The 14,880-nt window shown below is 40.0% G+C and overlaps 1 protein-coding gene and 1 long non-coding RNA gene across 6 annotated transcripts in view; both read right to left on the reverse strand.

The window, feature by feature from the left end:
• Positions 1-9,580, reverse strand: part of MIOS (meiosis regulator for oocyte development) — a 31,073-nt gene extending 21,493 nt beyond the window's left edge. Inside the window, exons 1-4 of one of the 4 annotated variants that reach the window (XM_031454949.2) lie at positions 9,408-9,580; positions 8,322-8,405; positions 2,545-3,885; positions 2,123-2,221 (exon numbers count right to left, since the gene is read on the reverse strand). In XM_031454949.2, coding sequence (XP_031310809.1) covers positions 2,123-2,221; positions 2,545-3,838 — 1,393 coding nt within the window. In that variant the 5' untranslated portion in view covers positions 3,839-3,885; positions 8,322-8,405; positions 9,408-9,580. Of the gene's footprint in view, positions 1-2,122; positions 2,222-2,544; positions 3,886-8,321; positions 8,406-9,034; positions 9,233-9,407 lie in introns of those variants that run through there. The other 3 variants (XM_031454944.2, XM_031454946.2, XM_031454948.2) reach the window with 3 other exon arrangements.
• Positions 9,581-9,890: 310 nt separating this feature from the next.
• LOC135321694 (uncharacterized) overlaps positions 9,891-14,880 on the reverse strand; it is a 205,728-nt gene continuing 200,738 nt past the window's right edge. For both annotated transcript variants that reach the window (XR_010381681.1, XR_010381680.1), the window contains exon 6: positions 9,891-11,576. This is a non-coding gene — a long non-coding RNA (uncharacterized LOC135321694). The remainder of the gene's footprint in view (positions 11,577-14,880) is intronic.

Here is a 14,880-nt window from a genome sequence, read left to right on the forward strand (position 1 = left end):
GTATGTTTTTCCTCACATTATAACTGACTGTTTATTTGTCCATATTCTGAACTATAGTTGACCCTGGAACAACATAGGTTTGAACTGCGTGGGTCCACTTTTACACAGATTTTTTTCAATAAATACAGAAACTTTATTTCCATTTTGTAGATCTTTAACTAAATGTAGGGAAAAGTTAGTATTCAATTAAAGATCAAAATGTGTGGAATCAAAAGAACTAGGGTTTGAGTCCTTATACTATCCAAACTGCTTCAGCTTCCTGCCCTGGGGTAAGTCATTTACCATTTACTTTGTTTTCGAGGCAGAATGCAGATTTTTGCGGGCAGGGGCGTTGGGGACTAACCTCTTGTCTTGTTCAACTATAGAAAGTAAACTCCCCAAGAGTAGGAATGACACCTATCTTGTCCCATAAGGGAAGAAACATAGCTATCTTGTTCACAGTTACGACTCCACTTCCTAGGAAAATTCTTGGCATACAGTTAGCAAGTAATAAGTATTTGCTGAATGAATGAATAAATTTACCTCATATCATAGTCGTAAAAACAAAGTAACATGGAGAAAGCAACTAGCATCGCTTAATTTACAGTAAGCACTTAATATATACTGTCATCAAAGGTAAAATTCAGCTGTGCACTCTAATAAACTTGTGCATTAGATTACTGTAGGCAACATGGTTCCATGTGCCTTGACTTACTATGTATTGAATTATTAGAGAAAGAAGTATGGCCAGATAAAAGATGGAAACCTGGGGCTGCCATCTTTGACAGTCATTCCTCTTTTTATTTTTGAGCTGTAGAAACAAAAATAAAACCAAACCAAAAAGCTAAAACAGCAAGTAGTCCAACAGTAAGTAGTCTTTTTTAGTCTGCATAAAGACTACTCTTGACGCAAGTCAAGGCACTCAATTTGTCTATACTGGACCAGAAGAATATAAAGATATTCCATTTTTCCCCTTGCTTTTTCTCAGAGGTAGTTTGTTGGCCTTTCCCTAAAATATAACAAAAAAACAGCAAAAACAATAATAAACTCAGAATACTGAGAATGCAGTGTGGCCTTACCTGCTATATAGTTATAAATACTATTTAAAGGGGTAATATAGTAAAATTGCCCTTTCATTTGTATTAATAAAAATGGAAATCTCTAACTGAACTCTTATTTTATTATTTATACTAAAAGTTGCTTTTTTAGTGGAAACCTAATGAGAGAATATCAAAATGAAATAGATCATATTAAGTAGTATACTGAATCTTCAGTAATGAGGACCAAATAACTTGTAAGTTTTTTAAAAAGTATAATATAACCATTTAATTAAAATGCTTACCCTACTTGTTAAAAAATAGCATTTTATTTTGTATTTTTATAAAGTATTTATGCAAGGCCTATGAAAAAACCAAGTTAGATTCATTACTTCTACTACCACTCTTCGACTAAATAGTATGAACTACTTTTCTAGCAGCTTGACTTGGGCCCAAATTTGACTGCTACCAAAAGCTGGATACCAAATTTTAGGTTGAGGAGATAACTGTAATATAACCCACAATTCAATTCCAATAAAAATAATAAGAACCAATCAGTGAAAAAATAAGTTTGGCTCTTTTGTCATCTTTATTTTATTCTTAGTTTATTAATTTCAGTCCTACATTAATTCATACATTAATCCAATCATCAAAGACTATTTCAGGTAAGGTATTTCATGACATACTTCATGTCACAGTTACATAGTCCCTGACATCAGATAGCTAAGTGAAAAGGTTCAGGCAGCAAAATAAAAAGGGGTCTCCTTCAAATAGAAATTTTTAAGTTTAGCTTTTATAAAAGCAAATAACTGTGACAAAATCTGAACAACCAGGATCCTATAAATCATCTAATACCTTTCAAAGTGGGTCTTAAAAAAAAAAAAAAAGAATAGATTTAGAAAGTCAGTTTCACTTCAAAGACCCAAGACATCCTCCAAAAAAATTAAATATAAAAACAATTATGCATTTAACTCAACAATTCACTAAAATATCTAATCAGAGATCAAAAGAAACTTATGTACAATATCCTGAAAAAACTAAATTTGGGGAAAAAAATAAGAATACAAAAGTTATAAACCTATTGCAGAAAATAAGAATTTTCTTACCCAAAGATGACTTCACAATTGATTTAATTCCTGCATAAACCAATGATCCTTTGTTGCCTGGAGACTTCTGATCCATATCTTCTGTATACTGCTTCATAAGTATTTAAATGCATAGGAAATACTAGTGATGATGCATAACAAAATATGTCAAAGCAAAATTTATTTTGATTTGAAGCCAATTCATAATAAGCATCAGTGCAAGAAGGCGGTTCTACTCTATTGCAGAGACACTTTTCTTCCTCCTACACAATCTGCAAAGCAGTATTTCAAGTTCAACAGTTTTAAACTTTACCTTGTAATTTTAGTATTATGTAGCTTGTATTTGCACATAAAACATTCAGTACACTTAGACTGACCTTGCAGCAAACTTCAAGAACATGTCTACCTGATTCATCTCACAAAATTCACAACACAAAGGATATAGTGCAGAGTATACCACAGTGACTTCAGCTGCGGATCTTCATTTCCAGCTAAAATGTGGTTTCTCCACACCTGTTCTGTATCAAGTCCGTACCTCGATAAAGCCCGAAGGCGCATCTTCGTTGCTATATCTTTTTCTAAAGAGTTATCGTTTTCTTCTTCTGCACATTCATACAAATGACGACCACAAGCCCACATTAAAGATGTAATTGGGCTCCAGGCAAGAGAGATCCTTTCAAAAACAGTGAAGTCAGACATTGTTCGGTTGGGAGTTACAACTATCATTCGATTTTGACTTGTTGGATGCCAAGCAAAGGAAGCAATGTAATTGTCACAAGGTTGCACACTTCTTTCAATTATCGTGGGTTCAGTTTCATCCCCGATGGGAGTGGGTGTATGCTGCATATCATATAATCTAATAATATTACTATCCCTTGTTAAAGTGGCAAGCAGACCAGTCCTAGTTGGACACCATGCTACTTTTGTTAAGGGCTTCGGTTGCTCAGTCAAAGTCAAAACAGGCTTCTCAAATTTCCTAAGATCCCATATTGCAACCTGACCTTCATAGAAGGAAGCAACACGATCATGGAAGTATGGGTCTACTGTCACCCCCTGAACAGCTTTTGTATTTACAAACATCTTTTGGCTTGTATTCCGAAGATCAAAAATGGCTAGATTACGATGCATACCAGCAAGGAGAAGTTTCTGGTCTCGCGGAAGCCAACAGAGAGAAAGACAAGCATCATTCTGTCCTAATTCATAAAGTGGTTTTGTTACTAATAATGTTGTTTCAGTTTCACCTGCGGACAGTCTCACTTTCTCCAAGGGAACTATATCAGGAGTATATTTGCTGCAGATATCCCAAATCAGCACTGAAAAATCAGCTCTATGTTTATCTAGACCAGCAGCAAGCCAGTTACTATCCAATGGATTCCACGCAAGGGTATTGCATTGTCGTGCATGTTTTGGAACAAATTCTTTTCCTATCAAATCTTTGAACTTTGAGTTATGATCTTGACCAAGACTTGTAAGTACAACTCGACCATTTGCTTGTCCAACTGCTAGGAGACATTCAGGATCATAGTTGAGATACCAGGCAACACATTTCATATAGGGTGTTTCTGAATTTATTGATAGTAATGTCGCTGCAGAGTCTTCAGATAAACGTAGAGATCCAGCTTTGAGTTCTGAATTCACAGTAGATTCCACATGATACAGACTAAGTTCTGAGTCACATACAACAAATCTATCAACCTGGTGTGGTGCCCACAATATATCAGGTTTGGTACCGCTCATGTTTACGGATGTGCTCAAAGAGTCCAGTTAGGTCCATTCACTGAAACCTGTTTAAAAATTAAAACTTTTAAAATGTTAACAAAATACAATGCTAAGCTCAATCAACTATTTAGAAGGTCAGGAAATTTTCCATACAGGTACACTGTTTTTCAATATAGTTACTTTTCTTCTAACTACTATGAATTCAAGACAATTCAAACTTACTGATAAAAAGGGGGAAAAGAAGACCTTTCTCCAATAAGATGAGCTGGTAGGAATCTGAGAACTCCGCTCTGGCTTTATTTCCCATGATCAATTATTTTAATTGCACTGTTACTAGTACCTTCAATTTAACCTCAGAGTTGAAATAACGTCAGTGTGGTGAGCAAATTATTATCATCCCTTTGAAGGGAGAAAAACTTCAAAGAGTTATGAATTGTGTTCCTAAGCAATAAAGCGGCACTGTCCAACAGAACCTTCTGCAGCATTAGGTATGTTCTATATCTGTACTGTCCAATATGGGAGCTCCTAGCCCCACGTTGCTACTGAGCACTAGAAATGTGACTACTACAAATTTTAAATTTTTCTTTAATGAATTTTGATATAATTAGCCACAAAAGGCACCATAATGGACAATGCAGATTTAAAGTACAAAGCCACTAGTCTCTTCCTTAACTTTCAAGGATAAGAAGCAGCCTAAATGGCAGAGTAAATGCTGGAATATACTGAGCAGAGGTGAGTTTTAGTCCTAGCTCTGACTAGATTAGCTGTATACAGAAAGGCCTCTTAGAAAGGCCTCTGTGTTTGGGGATCCTTTTGTTTTCTCATCTATACAAGAGCTGGTTTAGATTAGTATTTTCCAAATTTCAGTCATTCATGTACCACCTGTGACGTTATTTAATATTTTTCTTTAAATTGACTCATTTTTAAAATTTGAAAATCAATTTTATCATCAGGTCCATGAATCATGGGTACAATATGCTAAATATATTTTTCCTAACATACAGTAAATAGGTAACTATTAAAAACTCTTGACTGTGTTTTACCTAAAATCATCCTGTTTGACCAATGGGACACACTGCACCTTGGGAAACTGAATTAAGTAACTATTAGAGGCTATCTTAGTTTTCAATTCTATAAACTTTGAGTGGGTATTGCAATGGAATTTTTGAAAAGATAAATATCCTGTAGTAGTTTAAGCACAAACTAAAAATTGTGATGTTAAAAATGGTAATTTAATAATAAAAGCTACTTATAAAATGTAAATATCTATTTCTAATCAAGTCTGGCTAGAGGTAATAGTCTGGATTAAAAACGAACAAAGATATTTATAATCGCCATGGCAGTTGGTATCTGTACAACCATGCTGTCAGCTGTTAAAGAGTGAAGCTGTGGTTCATTCATCTTTCTGTCCCCTGTACCAGATTATAGGGCCTGGCACAGACTCCTAATAAAGATACACTAAATAAATTCAACTCAAACATACTTGCTTTACTTATTGATGTTGTAAAAGTTTCAGTCAATAATTATTAGTCTATTCTAGACAGTCTATTCAATAGAATCATAAAATTTGGACGACTGGGAAAACCTCTAAGAATTCTTACACTGGCTTCCTTCCTTCCTTAAGGGCTCTGAAGCCCAAGATCAATCATCTCAATTATATTCTTACTAGCACTCTCAATTTCATTTCCTTGCCACTTTGAGCTTGCCTTCCCTGACCCTAGCTCACCTCAATCCCATTATTTACCGTCCTCTCTCCTCCACTCAGGCTGCCAAGTCTTGTGCCTCTGCAGACTGACTCCGTAAGAAATTAAGGTAGACAACACGTCTGGCCTGTGCTGCCATTCTTCAGCAATCCTTTTATTCATTTTTCCACTCTGGCCTTTATGAACTTCATCTTTATATAATATCAAAGTGATCTTTTTAAAAAACAAACTTAACCATGTTATCCAACCCCTGTTTAAAACTCTCTAATGGTTTTTAACTTCTCTTCAGTATAGAGTTTCAAATCTTCAATATAACCTGTAAAACCCTAAATGCTTTAACCTCTATCTACTGCCCCAGCCTCAATCCACACCATTCTCCTCCCTGCTAACAGTTCTAGCTACACAGTTCTTCTTTTCAGTTCCTAGAATGTAACTCTCCAACCCCCATTACCACACCTTTGCAAATACTATTCTCTCTGGTTGGAGCTTCTTCCCTCCCCTCTTGGTCAAGTTAAAACCTGCTCAACCCTGACGCCAACCATCCTCTATCTCCTCGCCAGTCTACATCAGGTCACTTAGATATACACTCTCATTGAACAGTAGTCCTTCCCTTTAAATCACCCTCTCCATTGTCTCTCCTACTAGATCATAAACTCCTTAGGGGTCCAAAAAGTATTCCATTTGTACCTCTAGTACACAGCACAGAGACCAGCACTTAGTAAATACTTAGTAAAATTCTTTGTTAAATGAATGCACTTGTTAAATGTGCCCTCTGACACTTCCCACACTACTTTCTCCAAGTTTTACCAATCTCCCCATGCCACCACCCACTGCCCTTTCTAGTAGAGGTTGGCTCCAGCCAAGAGCAAAGTGCCCACTGTCATAACTGGTTCCAATGATGGGTAGGAGCCCACAATGAGACCTAAGAAAGGATCACTCTAATAGCCTAATTTTTATGAATATCTTCTATGTTTCAGACATTGTTCTAAATACTGGGAACAGGAACAGATCAGGTTCTTGGTTGCTATAGACTGCATTATGTCCTCCCAAAATTCATAAGTTGAAGCCATAATCTTTACTGCATGTGACTGTCTTGGAGACAGAGTCTTTGAGAAGGCAATTAAGGTTAAGCTTAAATGAGGTCAGAAGGGTAAAGCCCTGATCTGACAGAACTGGTACCCTTAAAAGAAGAGGAGGAGACACCAGAGCTCTCTCCGCATGTAAGCACACAGTGAGAAGGCGGCTATCTGCAAGCGAGGGAGACAGCTATCACCAGAACTGGACCAAACCGGCACCCTGATCTGAGACCTCCAGTCTCTGGACGGTGAGAAAATAAATCTCTAATGTTTAAGCCATCCAGTCTATGGTATTTTGTTACGGCAGCCCAAGTGAACAAATATACTAGCTTAATAAAGCCTGCATTCTAATGCTCAAGTTATGTCCAATCTTAAAGAGAATTTAAAATTTAAGGATAAGAAGAAAAAGAGGCACTTGTGTAATAAGAAGTAGCTAAGACAACAAAAAGGAGGAATGGATACTGCCAAGTATGGCTTCATTCATACTTATGTCCTAAGGACAGAGGGAAACTCTTAATTGGACGTATCCTGAGATCTAGCCCATCTTCTCATCTCACTGAAAGACAAATATTTAAAGAAGCACACTTTTTATGTAAGTTTCCATCCTACAACAGTACTCTACACAAATGACCTATGGTAAGAATACTTGATGCCACGTAGAAAAATCCTTCTTAAAAGAAAACAGAAAGTGTTACCGTAATTTAAAAAACTGCTTGATTTATACGAGTCTCAATGAAGAATCATTTGCATTTCTTCTGATGTTATGCAGATATTTATATCACCATCCACAAAATCTGGTTATAGTAACTCACAAAGAATCACAGAACTTAAGAGTTAGAAAGAGACTAGCAAACTCTGCTTAATTCACACAGAAGTAAAGTAAGGACCAGATGCTCTGACTCCTGTCCAACAACTCTCATCCTAGATTACCGTACAGAGAAAGGATCAGCTACACTATATGCAGGGCCCCCAGACTCAAAACCTTTTAGGAATTTCAAGACTGTGACAGCAGAGCATTAAACCAAGTGTCAGGCCTTCTAAGATGGGCCTTGTGGGACTGTACAGGCATACCATGAGGCTGGCCCTGAACAGAGAGGTACATCTATAAGCCATTTCTTAAGAAATGTAGAGCTGACCTTGAACAACTCAGAGGGTAGGGCAGAGACCCTTCAACACAGTCGAAAACCCACATATAATTTATAGTTGGCCCTCTGTATTTGTGGTTTCTCTGTATCTGTGACTGCATCCCCAGACTCAGCCAACTGTGGGCTGCGTAGTACTGTAATATTCACTATTGAAAAAATCCTCATATAAGTGGGCCCATGCAGTTCAAACCCATGTTGTTCAAGAGTCAACTCTGTTTCTTTATAACCCAGCACACAATATAAATGGGTCCCGACTCATGAACGCAGATCACTAGCAATACGGTGGAGAGCAAAGAAAAGTGAACCTGGAGTCAAAAATCTCCAGCCACTTACTAACTAGACCCTAATAAGTCTCTTAATACTCAGACTATAAAATGGAGGTAGAACCTATCTCATCTCTAACTCACAAAGTTGTGACCATCAAGTTAAATACGTTCTCTGCATCCAAAACAAATCTATCACTGCGATTCCCTTAAACAGCCCTGGAAATTAATGTTTTCAATGCTGGAAACATTGAAAAGGTGGGGATAGGAGGGGTGTGATATGCAATAATTACAGCTTATATTTAAATCCTCACCTTCAAGTTTAACAAGTGCTTACTTCCCATCAATGGTTTCTGAACAAAGGAAAGCCATGCTGACTCTGTTCCTCAGCAGAACATCTGTAACAGCACCATCCAACAGAAACATAGTGTGAGCCATGTAACTTAAAATTTTCTAGTACCCACATTGAAAAAGAATACATTAAATTTAACAATGTATCTTATTTAACTCAACATATCAAAAATACTACCCTTTCAACATGTAATCAATGTAAAAATATTAATGACAAATTTACTTTTTTCTTTTTTGTACCAAGTCTTGGAAACCCAATGTGTATTTCACACTTCCAGCACATCTCAACCCTGTGTGGCTACTGGACACAAAAGATCTGTATAACACTAAGTGTACAAGGAATCCAACCACCCTTTCGCATCCTTTTTCAATTGATGTGTTTTCTATTTTTCTTGTGACAAATAACAGCAGTAGTTTCAAGAAATTTCTACCATCACTATCTTCAAGGAGGTGTTCCATATATCTCCAAATTTCCCTTAAAATATAGTTCTACAAAAGGGCTGCGAACGCAGTTATTTGCTAAGTTAATTTAGGAATGCTCGAGGCATAGGTGAGAGGCTTTAGGCTCCTATAGAATTTTCACTGCTCGTATATGCAGAGAACAGAGCTACGCGGGTGACAGGCCCTTTAAGAAGTACTTATTAGAGTATAACTAGAGCAAGGCTTGTTGCTCTACCGGCTAAATCAGGAATCTGAGGGCGACTTCCACGCTCCAGACACCTGGCTGAGCCTCTCGTCCAGGGCGAGGACGCGGTTCCAGGTTCTCGTCCAAGGCTGCAGCGCGGACCCAGCGCCGGGAGACGGTCCCCGAGCGCTACCCCCGGCCGCCCGCAGCTCCGAGGCCCGGCCGGCCGCCAGGCGCGGTTATCCCGCAGCGCGGAACGTGATTCCCGGCGCCTCGGCTAGCAGGAGACCCCGGGTCCGCCCCCGCCCGGACCTTTCAACGGGGCTTTCCCCGGCGCCTAGCGGCCGCCCCGGCACTTGCGAGCCCTCTGACCGGGCCTCCCAATCACGAGAGCGGAGACGCGGCCCGCGCCGCACTCACCAACCTGGGGAGGGAGCGCTGCCGTCGTACTGCCGCTTCCGGCCTGGTAGCCGCCCCTCCCGCCGCGGGGGGTCGAACACGAGCAAGATGGCGGCGGCGGCGCTGCCAGTAACCTGCGCTCCGGGCCGGGGTTCTTCTCCCCACCACCGCGCCTCGCGGACGCGCGGACGCGCCAGGACCTCGGAAGGGGAGTTCCCCACCGCGAGCCCCGCCCCTCGCTCGCCCTGGAGTCGCACCGCCCCGGGGCGGGGCTACGCCCTGGAGGCCCCGCCTTCCGCCCGAGCGCTCAGATCCGCCCCGCAGGCCCCGCCTCTAGGAGTCGCGTCGTTGATTTTAAAGCGCTTCCGACTCTTTAGCTCCTTTAATCAGTTTAAATTTCCATTAAAAATTTATTGCAAGCCAACGATATAGTAGAAAGTCCAAGGTATTTGGTTCACGATTTATCACTCATTTACTCACTCAACAAACACTTCTTAAGTGTCTGCTGTGCACTTGACACAGTGCTGGAATGTCAGAGACAGCGGAGTGACTCCCAAAAAACAGAATCCCGGCAGGAAACAAGCAATTAGAGTGATGTTAACAGGGATGGGGGCGCCCCCTGAGTGTCTGGGTGTGTGTGTAGTGGTGGGGAGTCAGGAACGCTTTCTAGAGGCTAGACTGAGACAAGAAGGATGAAGATGGGATTAGCCGGGAAAGGGAACAGGGCAGAGGGACTGGAGCAGAGCAAGAGAAAGTGCAGGGCACATAGCAGTGGGGAAACAGTAGGGTATGGATGAGTGAGCAGAGGAAGTGGGGACAGATTAAGATGATGTAGTAGAAGGTATTTGGAAACCAGGTTGGTGAGTTTGGATGGACATTTTTCTAAAGGCAGTGAGGCAATCATTGAAAAATTTCAACCAGAAGAGTGTGATCAGTTTTTCAGAGAGAAAAGGGGGAGGGATACGGTAAGTATCCAAAGGAGAGATGATGGAGACCCAAACTACCAGTGGTGTGGAGTGGGGATGGAGAGGAGTGTGTGGGCTGGGGAATATTTAGAAGTTCGGGTGAACAGAGCTTGATAATTGACTCAGTGAGTAAAGGAGGAAGAGGATTCTAGGTTTCCATTTCCTGTAAGTAGGTGACGGTGCTGGCACAGGTGTTATAAACCTGACACAGAGACTGTCTTTGGATGTCTGGCAGTCTTTGCTTGTCTGTTCATGGTTAAAAGAAGGTGGTTTGGGGCTTGTGGTGATTGATTAAAACAGCATACTGAGCTAAGGCCTGGTGACCTTTAAGGCAGGTAGTTTTGGTAAGATGAGTTTGGGGAGAGTTTGCCTCTGGAGGTCTAAGGCTCCTTTTCACTCCTGCCGTTGGAAAAGTGGAGGTTGAAGAAAGTGCTGAGTACTGAGGGGAGATAGCACAGGATTCACCCCTTCAAACACTATCTTACCAATCTTCTCAGTGATTTCAGTCCTGGCCCCAAATCCCCATGGGCAACCTCAGATCAGTACGAGTCCCTTCCTCATTCCTTCTACCGCACACAGACGCGGGAAACAGCTCCCCGCACACTCAGGGGGAGACTTTGCTTTGACTCCAGAAAGGAAGTGAAAACTGTTAGGAATTCCCACAGCCTCCTACTGTTTTCTCTTTCCTTCCCTGAACATCTTCGTTCACTCCCATTCTTACCTTCTTATAGGCGGGCCGAGAGGAAAAGGCAAGGCCTACATGCTGCTTCTCAGGGACCCAGCTCTTCCATGTGTCTTCAGCCTCCTCATTTCTACTGCTCCTTTACCTTCAACCTATGTTCAAGTTACTCCCGGCTTTCTTCTCAAAGGAGAGAACCAAACTCACCCTCTCTAATCCCACCTCCTCCTGTCTTCCCCTGAATTCAATCCACTCAGGCTTTCAGCCCCACGATTCCACAGAAACTGCTCTTTACTTGCCTAGTGTTGTCTTCCCTTTCTGGAATACATGCTCCACATGGTCAGTTTTCATTCTGTTGTGCCTCCAACTCCAAGTGTTAGCAAGGCACTTGGTGACCAAGTTAGGGATGACCATTCTGGGGCCTCCCTTTCAGCGGTGCGTGTGGCTGTATCAAAAAGCTGTGACCAGTAAGATGTGAGGAGAACTGGGTCATGTCCTTTAGAAGAGGAGACGCTGGCTGTCGACTTCCTCTCTCCCTTCTCCCTGCTGTCTGGAAAATGGCAAAAAGAAACACCGGTTAGAAATGGAAGCAGTGTGTCAAGGAAGGCAAAACTGCTCCATCAGTCTAAGTCCCAGCCTAATTCGGGGAGCTCAGGCTCCTTCCTCCCTAGGATCAGCTACAGACTTCTGGCCCATTACACGAGAGGAAATAAAATTTGTTCTTTTAAAAATTACTGTTTGTTTGGACCTGTTTGTTATAGTGGCTTAACCTATTCCTTAACTAGTAGACAGGGGCTCTGTCTACTTTATTCTCTGCTGAATCTCCAGGACCTAAAACAGTGCATAGCACAGAGCATATGCTCCATAAAAATTTGTTAAGTAAATCCTAAAACAGTACCTTTCTCTGCTCTACACTTCCAACCAGTTAGTATCTTTTTCTCTCCTTCCTTTTCCATCTAAGCTTTTGCAAGTGTATTCTTCTCATGTTGCTGCCAGCTCTTTGCACTCTTAAAGTCCCTGTAGGAACAAGTAACATTTTTCCCATTCTACTTGGAAACTGATTCCACTTCTCCACTAAACCGTGTTCCTTGTGAGTATCACCGGATCATGTCCCTTAAAAGAGAAGCTGCTTGTTGTCCACTTCCCCTTCTCCCTTCTTTTTATCTGGAAAATGGCAGACAGTACTTTCCCTGTGCGTAGTGAACGTTTTGTACAGAACTTTGAATTTCCAATAGTGACCGCTGCATAATATGTATTCAAAAATAGTTACCCAGTGGGAGAATGCACTGTTTTTGCAGGAAGATCAAACTGTATCAGGGAACTTAACCACTGGTCTGAGATTATGCTAGTTGTCTTTACCAACGTGCATTTTGTAATGGATGCCACAGTTGCTATAGTTCGGTCATAGTGTTTTGTTTGTTTAAACTTCTGTTCCCCTAACAGGAGGTTCTTCTTTTTAACCTCCTTTGTTTATGTTGTGGTGATTCAGGATAGGGTTTTTGTTGTGGTTTTAAACCAGTAAAGGATGGCAGTTGAAGATGGTTAATTTTCTTCTTTTTTTATTTTAATATTTTTTTATTGAGTTATAGTCATTTTACAATGTTGTGTCAAATTCCAGTGCAGAGCACAATTTTTCAGTTATACATGAACATACATATATTCACTGTCACATTTTTTTTCTCTGTGAGCTACCATAAGATCTTGTATATATTTCCCTGTGCTATACAGTATAATCTTGTTTATGTATTCTGCATATGCCTGTCAGTATCTACAAATTTTGAGATCCCAGTCTGCCCCTTCCCACACCCTTGGCAACCACAAGTTTATATTCTATGTCTGTGGGTCTGTTTCTGTTTTGTATTTATGTTCTTTTTTTTTTTTTTTTTTTTTTTTTTTTTAGATTCCACATATAAGCGATCTCATATGGTATTTTTCTTTCTCTTTCTGGCTTACTTCACTTAGAATGACATTCTCCAGGGACATCCATGTTGTTGCAAATGGCATTATGTTGTCAGTTTTTATGGCTGAATAGTATTCCATTGTATAAATATACCACATCTTCTTTATCCAGTCATCTGTTGATGGACATATAGGCTGCTTCCATGTCTTGGCTATTGTGAACAGTGCTGCTATGAACATTGGGGTGCAGGTGTCTTTTTGAAGTAGGGTTCCTTCTGGATATATGCCCAGGAGTGGGATTCCTGGGTCATATGGTAAGTCTATTCCTAGTCTTTTGAGGAATCTCCATACTGTTTTTCACAGTGGCTGCACCAAACTGCATTCTCACCAGCAGTGTAGGAGGGTTCCCTTTTCTCCACAGCCTCTCCAGTATTTGTCATTTGTGGACTTTTGAATGATGGCCATTCTGACTCGTATGAGGTGATACCTCATTGTAGTTTTGATTTGCATTTCTCTGATAATTAGTGATACTGAGCATTTTTTCATGTGCCTGTTGATTATTTGTATTTCTTCCTTGGGGAATTGCTTGTTTAGCTCTTCTGCCCATTTTTGGATTGGGTTGTTTGTTTTTTTTCTTATTAAGTCATATGAGCTCCTTATATATTCTGGAGATCTAGCCTTTGTCTGTTTCATCTTTTGCAAAAATTTTCTCCCATTCCGTAGGTTGTCATTTTGTTTTACTTATGGTTTCCTTTGCTGTGCAGAAGCTTGTAAGTTTCATTAGGTCCCATTTGTTTATTCTTGCTTTTATTTCTAGTGCTTGGGTAGACTTCCCTATGAGAACATTTTTGAAATGTATGTCAGATAATGTTTTGCCTATATTTTCTTCCAGGAGGTTTATTGTATATGGTCTTATGTTTAAGTCTTTGATCCATTTTGAGTTTATTTTTGTGTATAGTGTAAGGGAGTGTTCTAGCTTCATGGATTTACATACTGCTGTTCCAGTTTTCCCAACACCATTTGCTGAAGAGACTGTCTTTATTCCATTGTATATTCTTGCCTCCTTTGTCAAAGATGAGTTGACCAAAAGTTTGTGGGTTCATTTCTGGGCTATCTGTTCCATTGGTCCATATGTCTGTTTTTGTACCAATACTATGCTGTCTTGATGAATGCAGCTCTATAGTATTGCCTGAAGTCTGGGAGAGTTATTCCTCCAGCCTATTTCTTTTTCTTCAGTAATGCTTTGGCAATTCTAGGTCTTTTGCGGTTCCATATAAATTTTATTTTGATTTGTTCTAGCTCTGTGAAATATGTCCTGGGTAATTTGATAGGGATTGCATTAAATCTGTAGATTGCCTTGGGCAGTGTGACCATTTTAACAATACTGATTCTTCCAATCCAGGTGCATGAGATATCTTTCCATTTTTTAAGGTCTTCTTTAATTTCCTTCATCAATGGTTTATAGTTTTCCATGTATAAGTCTTTCACCTCCTTGGTTAGATTTATTCCTAGGTATTTTTCTTTTTTTCTTCTTTTACTGCTGCGCTTAGCAGCAATTCAGCAACCAGTGGAATATCCTGTGGAATCTGTGACTGGCTAATCCCATCCCCTTTTATTTTCACATGCACGAGGTCAGTCTGTACCTGAGAGCAACTCCGACTCCTTAGGCATCAAGTGGAAATTAAGGCCCTGTGTACATGTGACATGGCTTAGGTAATCTTTCTACAAAGGCTGAGGATGAGAAGATCTGGGATATCTTAAAATAGTAGTCTTCAGAAAGTATTCTAGCACAATCCAGAATCAATTTTGTAAAACAATGCATGTATTCATACGTATCTGTGGTTCCATCTAACATCCTCCCAATTAATTTACGAAGTTGCCAAGAGTATGATTTTTAATGTTTAAAATATTTATATTGCAAATAAAAACTGTTACATCAGACTTTAAATGTATCC

Source organism: Camelus dromedarius, chromosome 7 (assembly GCF_036321535.1).
Source record: "Camelus dromedarius isolate mCamDro1 chromosome 7, mCamDro1.pat, whole genome shotgun sequence".
Lineage (NCBI taxonomy): Eukaryota > Metazoa > Chordata > Mammalia > Artiodactyla > Camelidae > Camelus > Camelus dromedarius.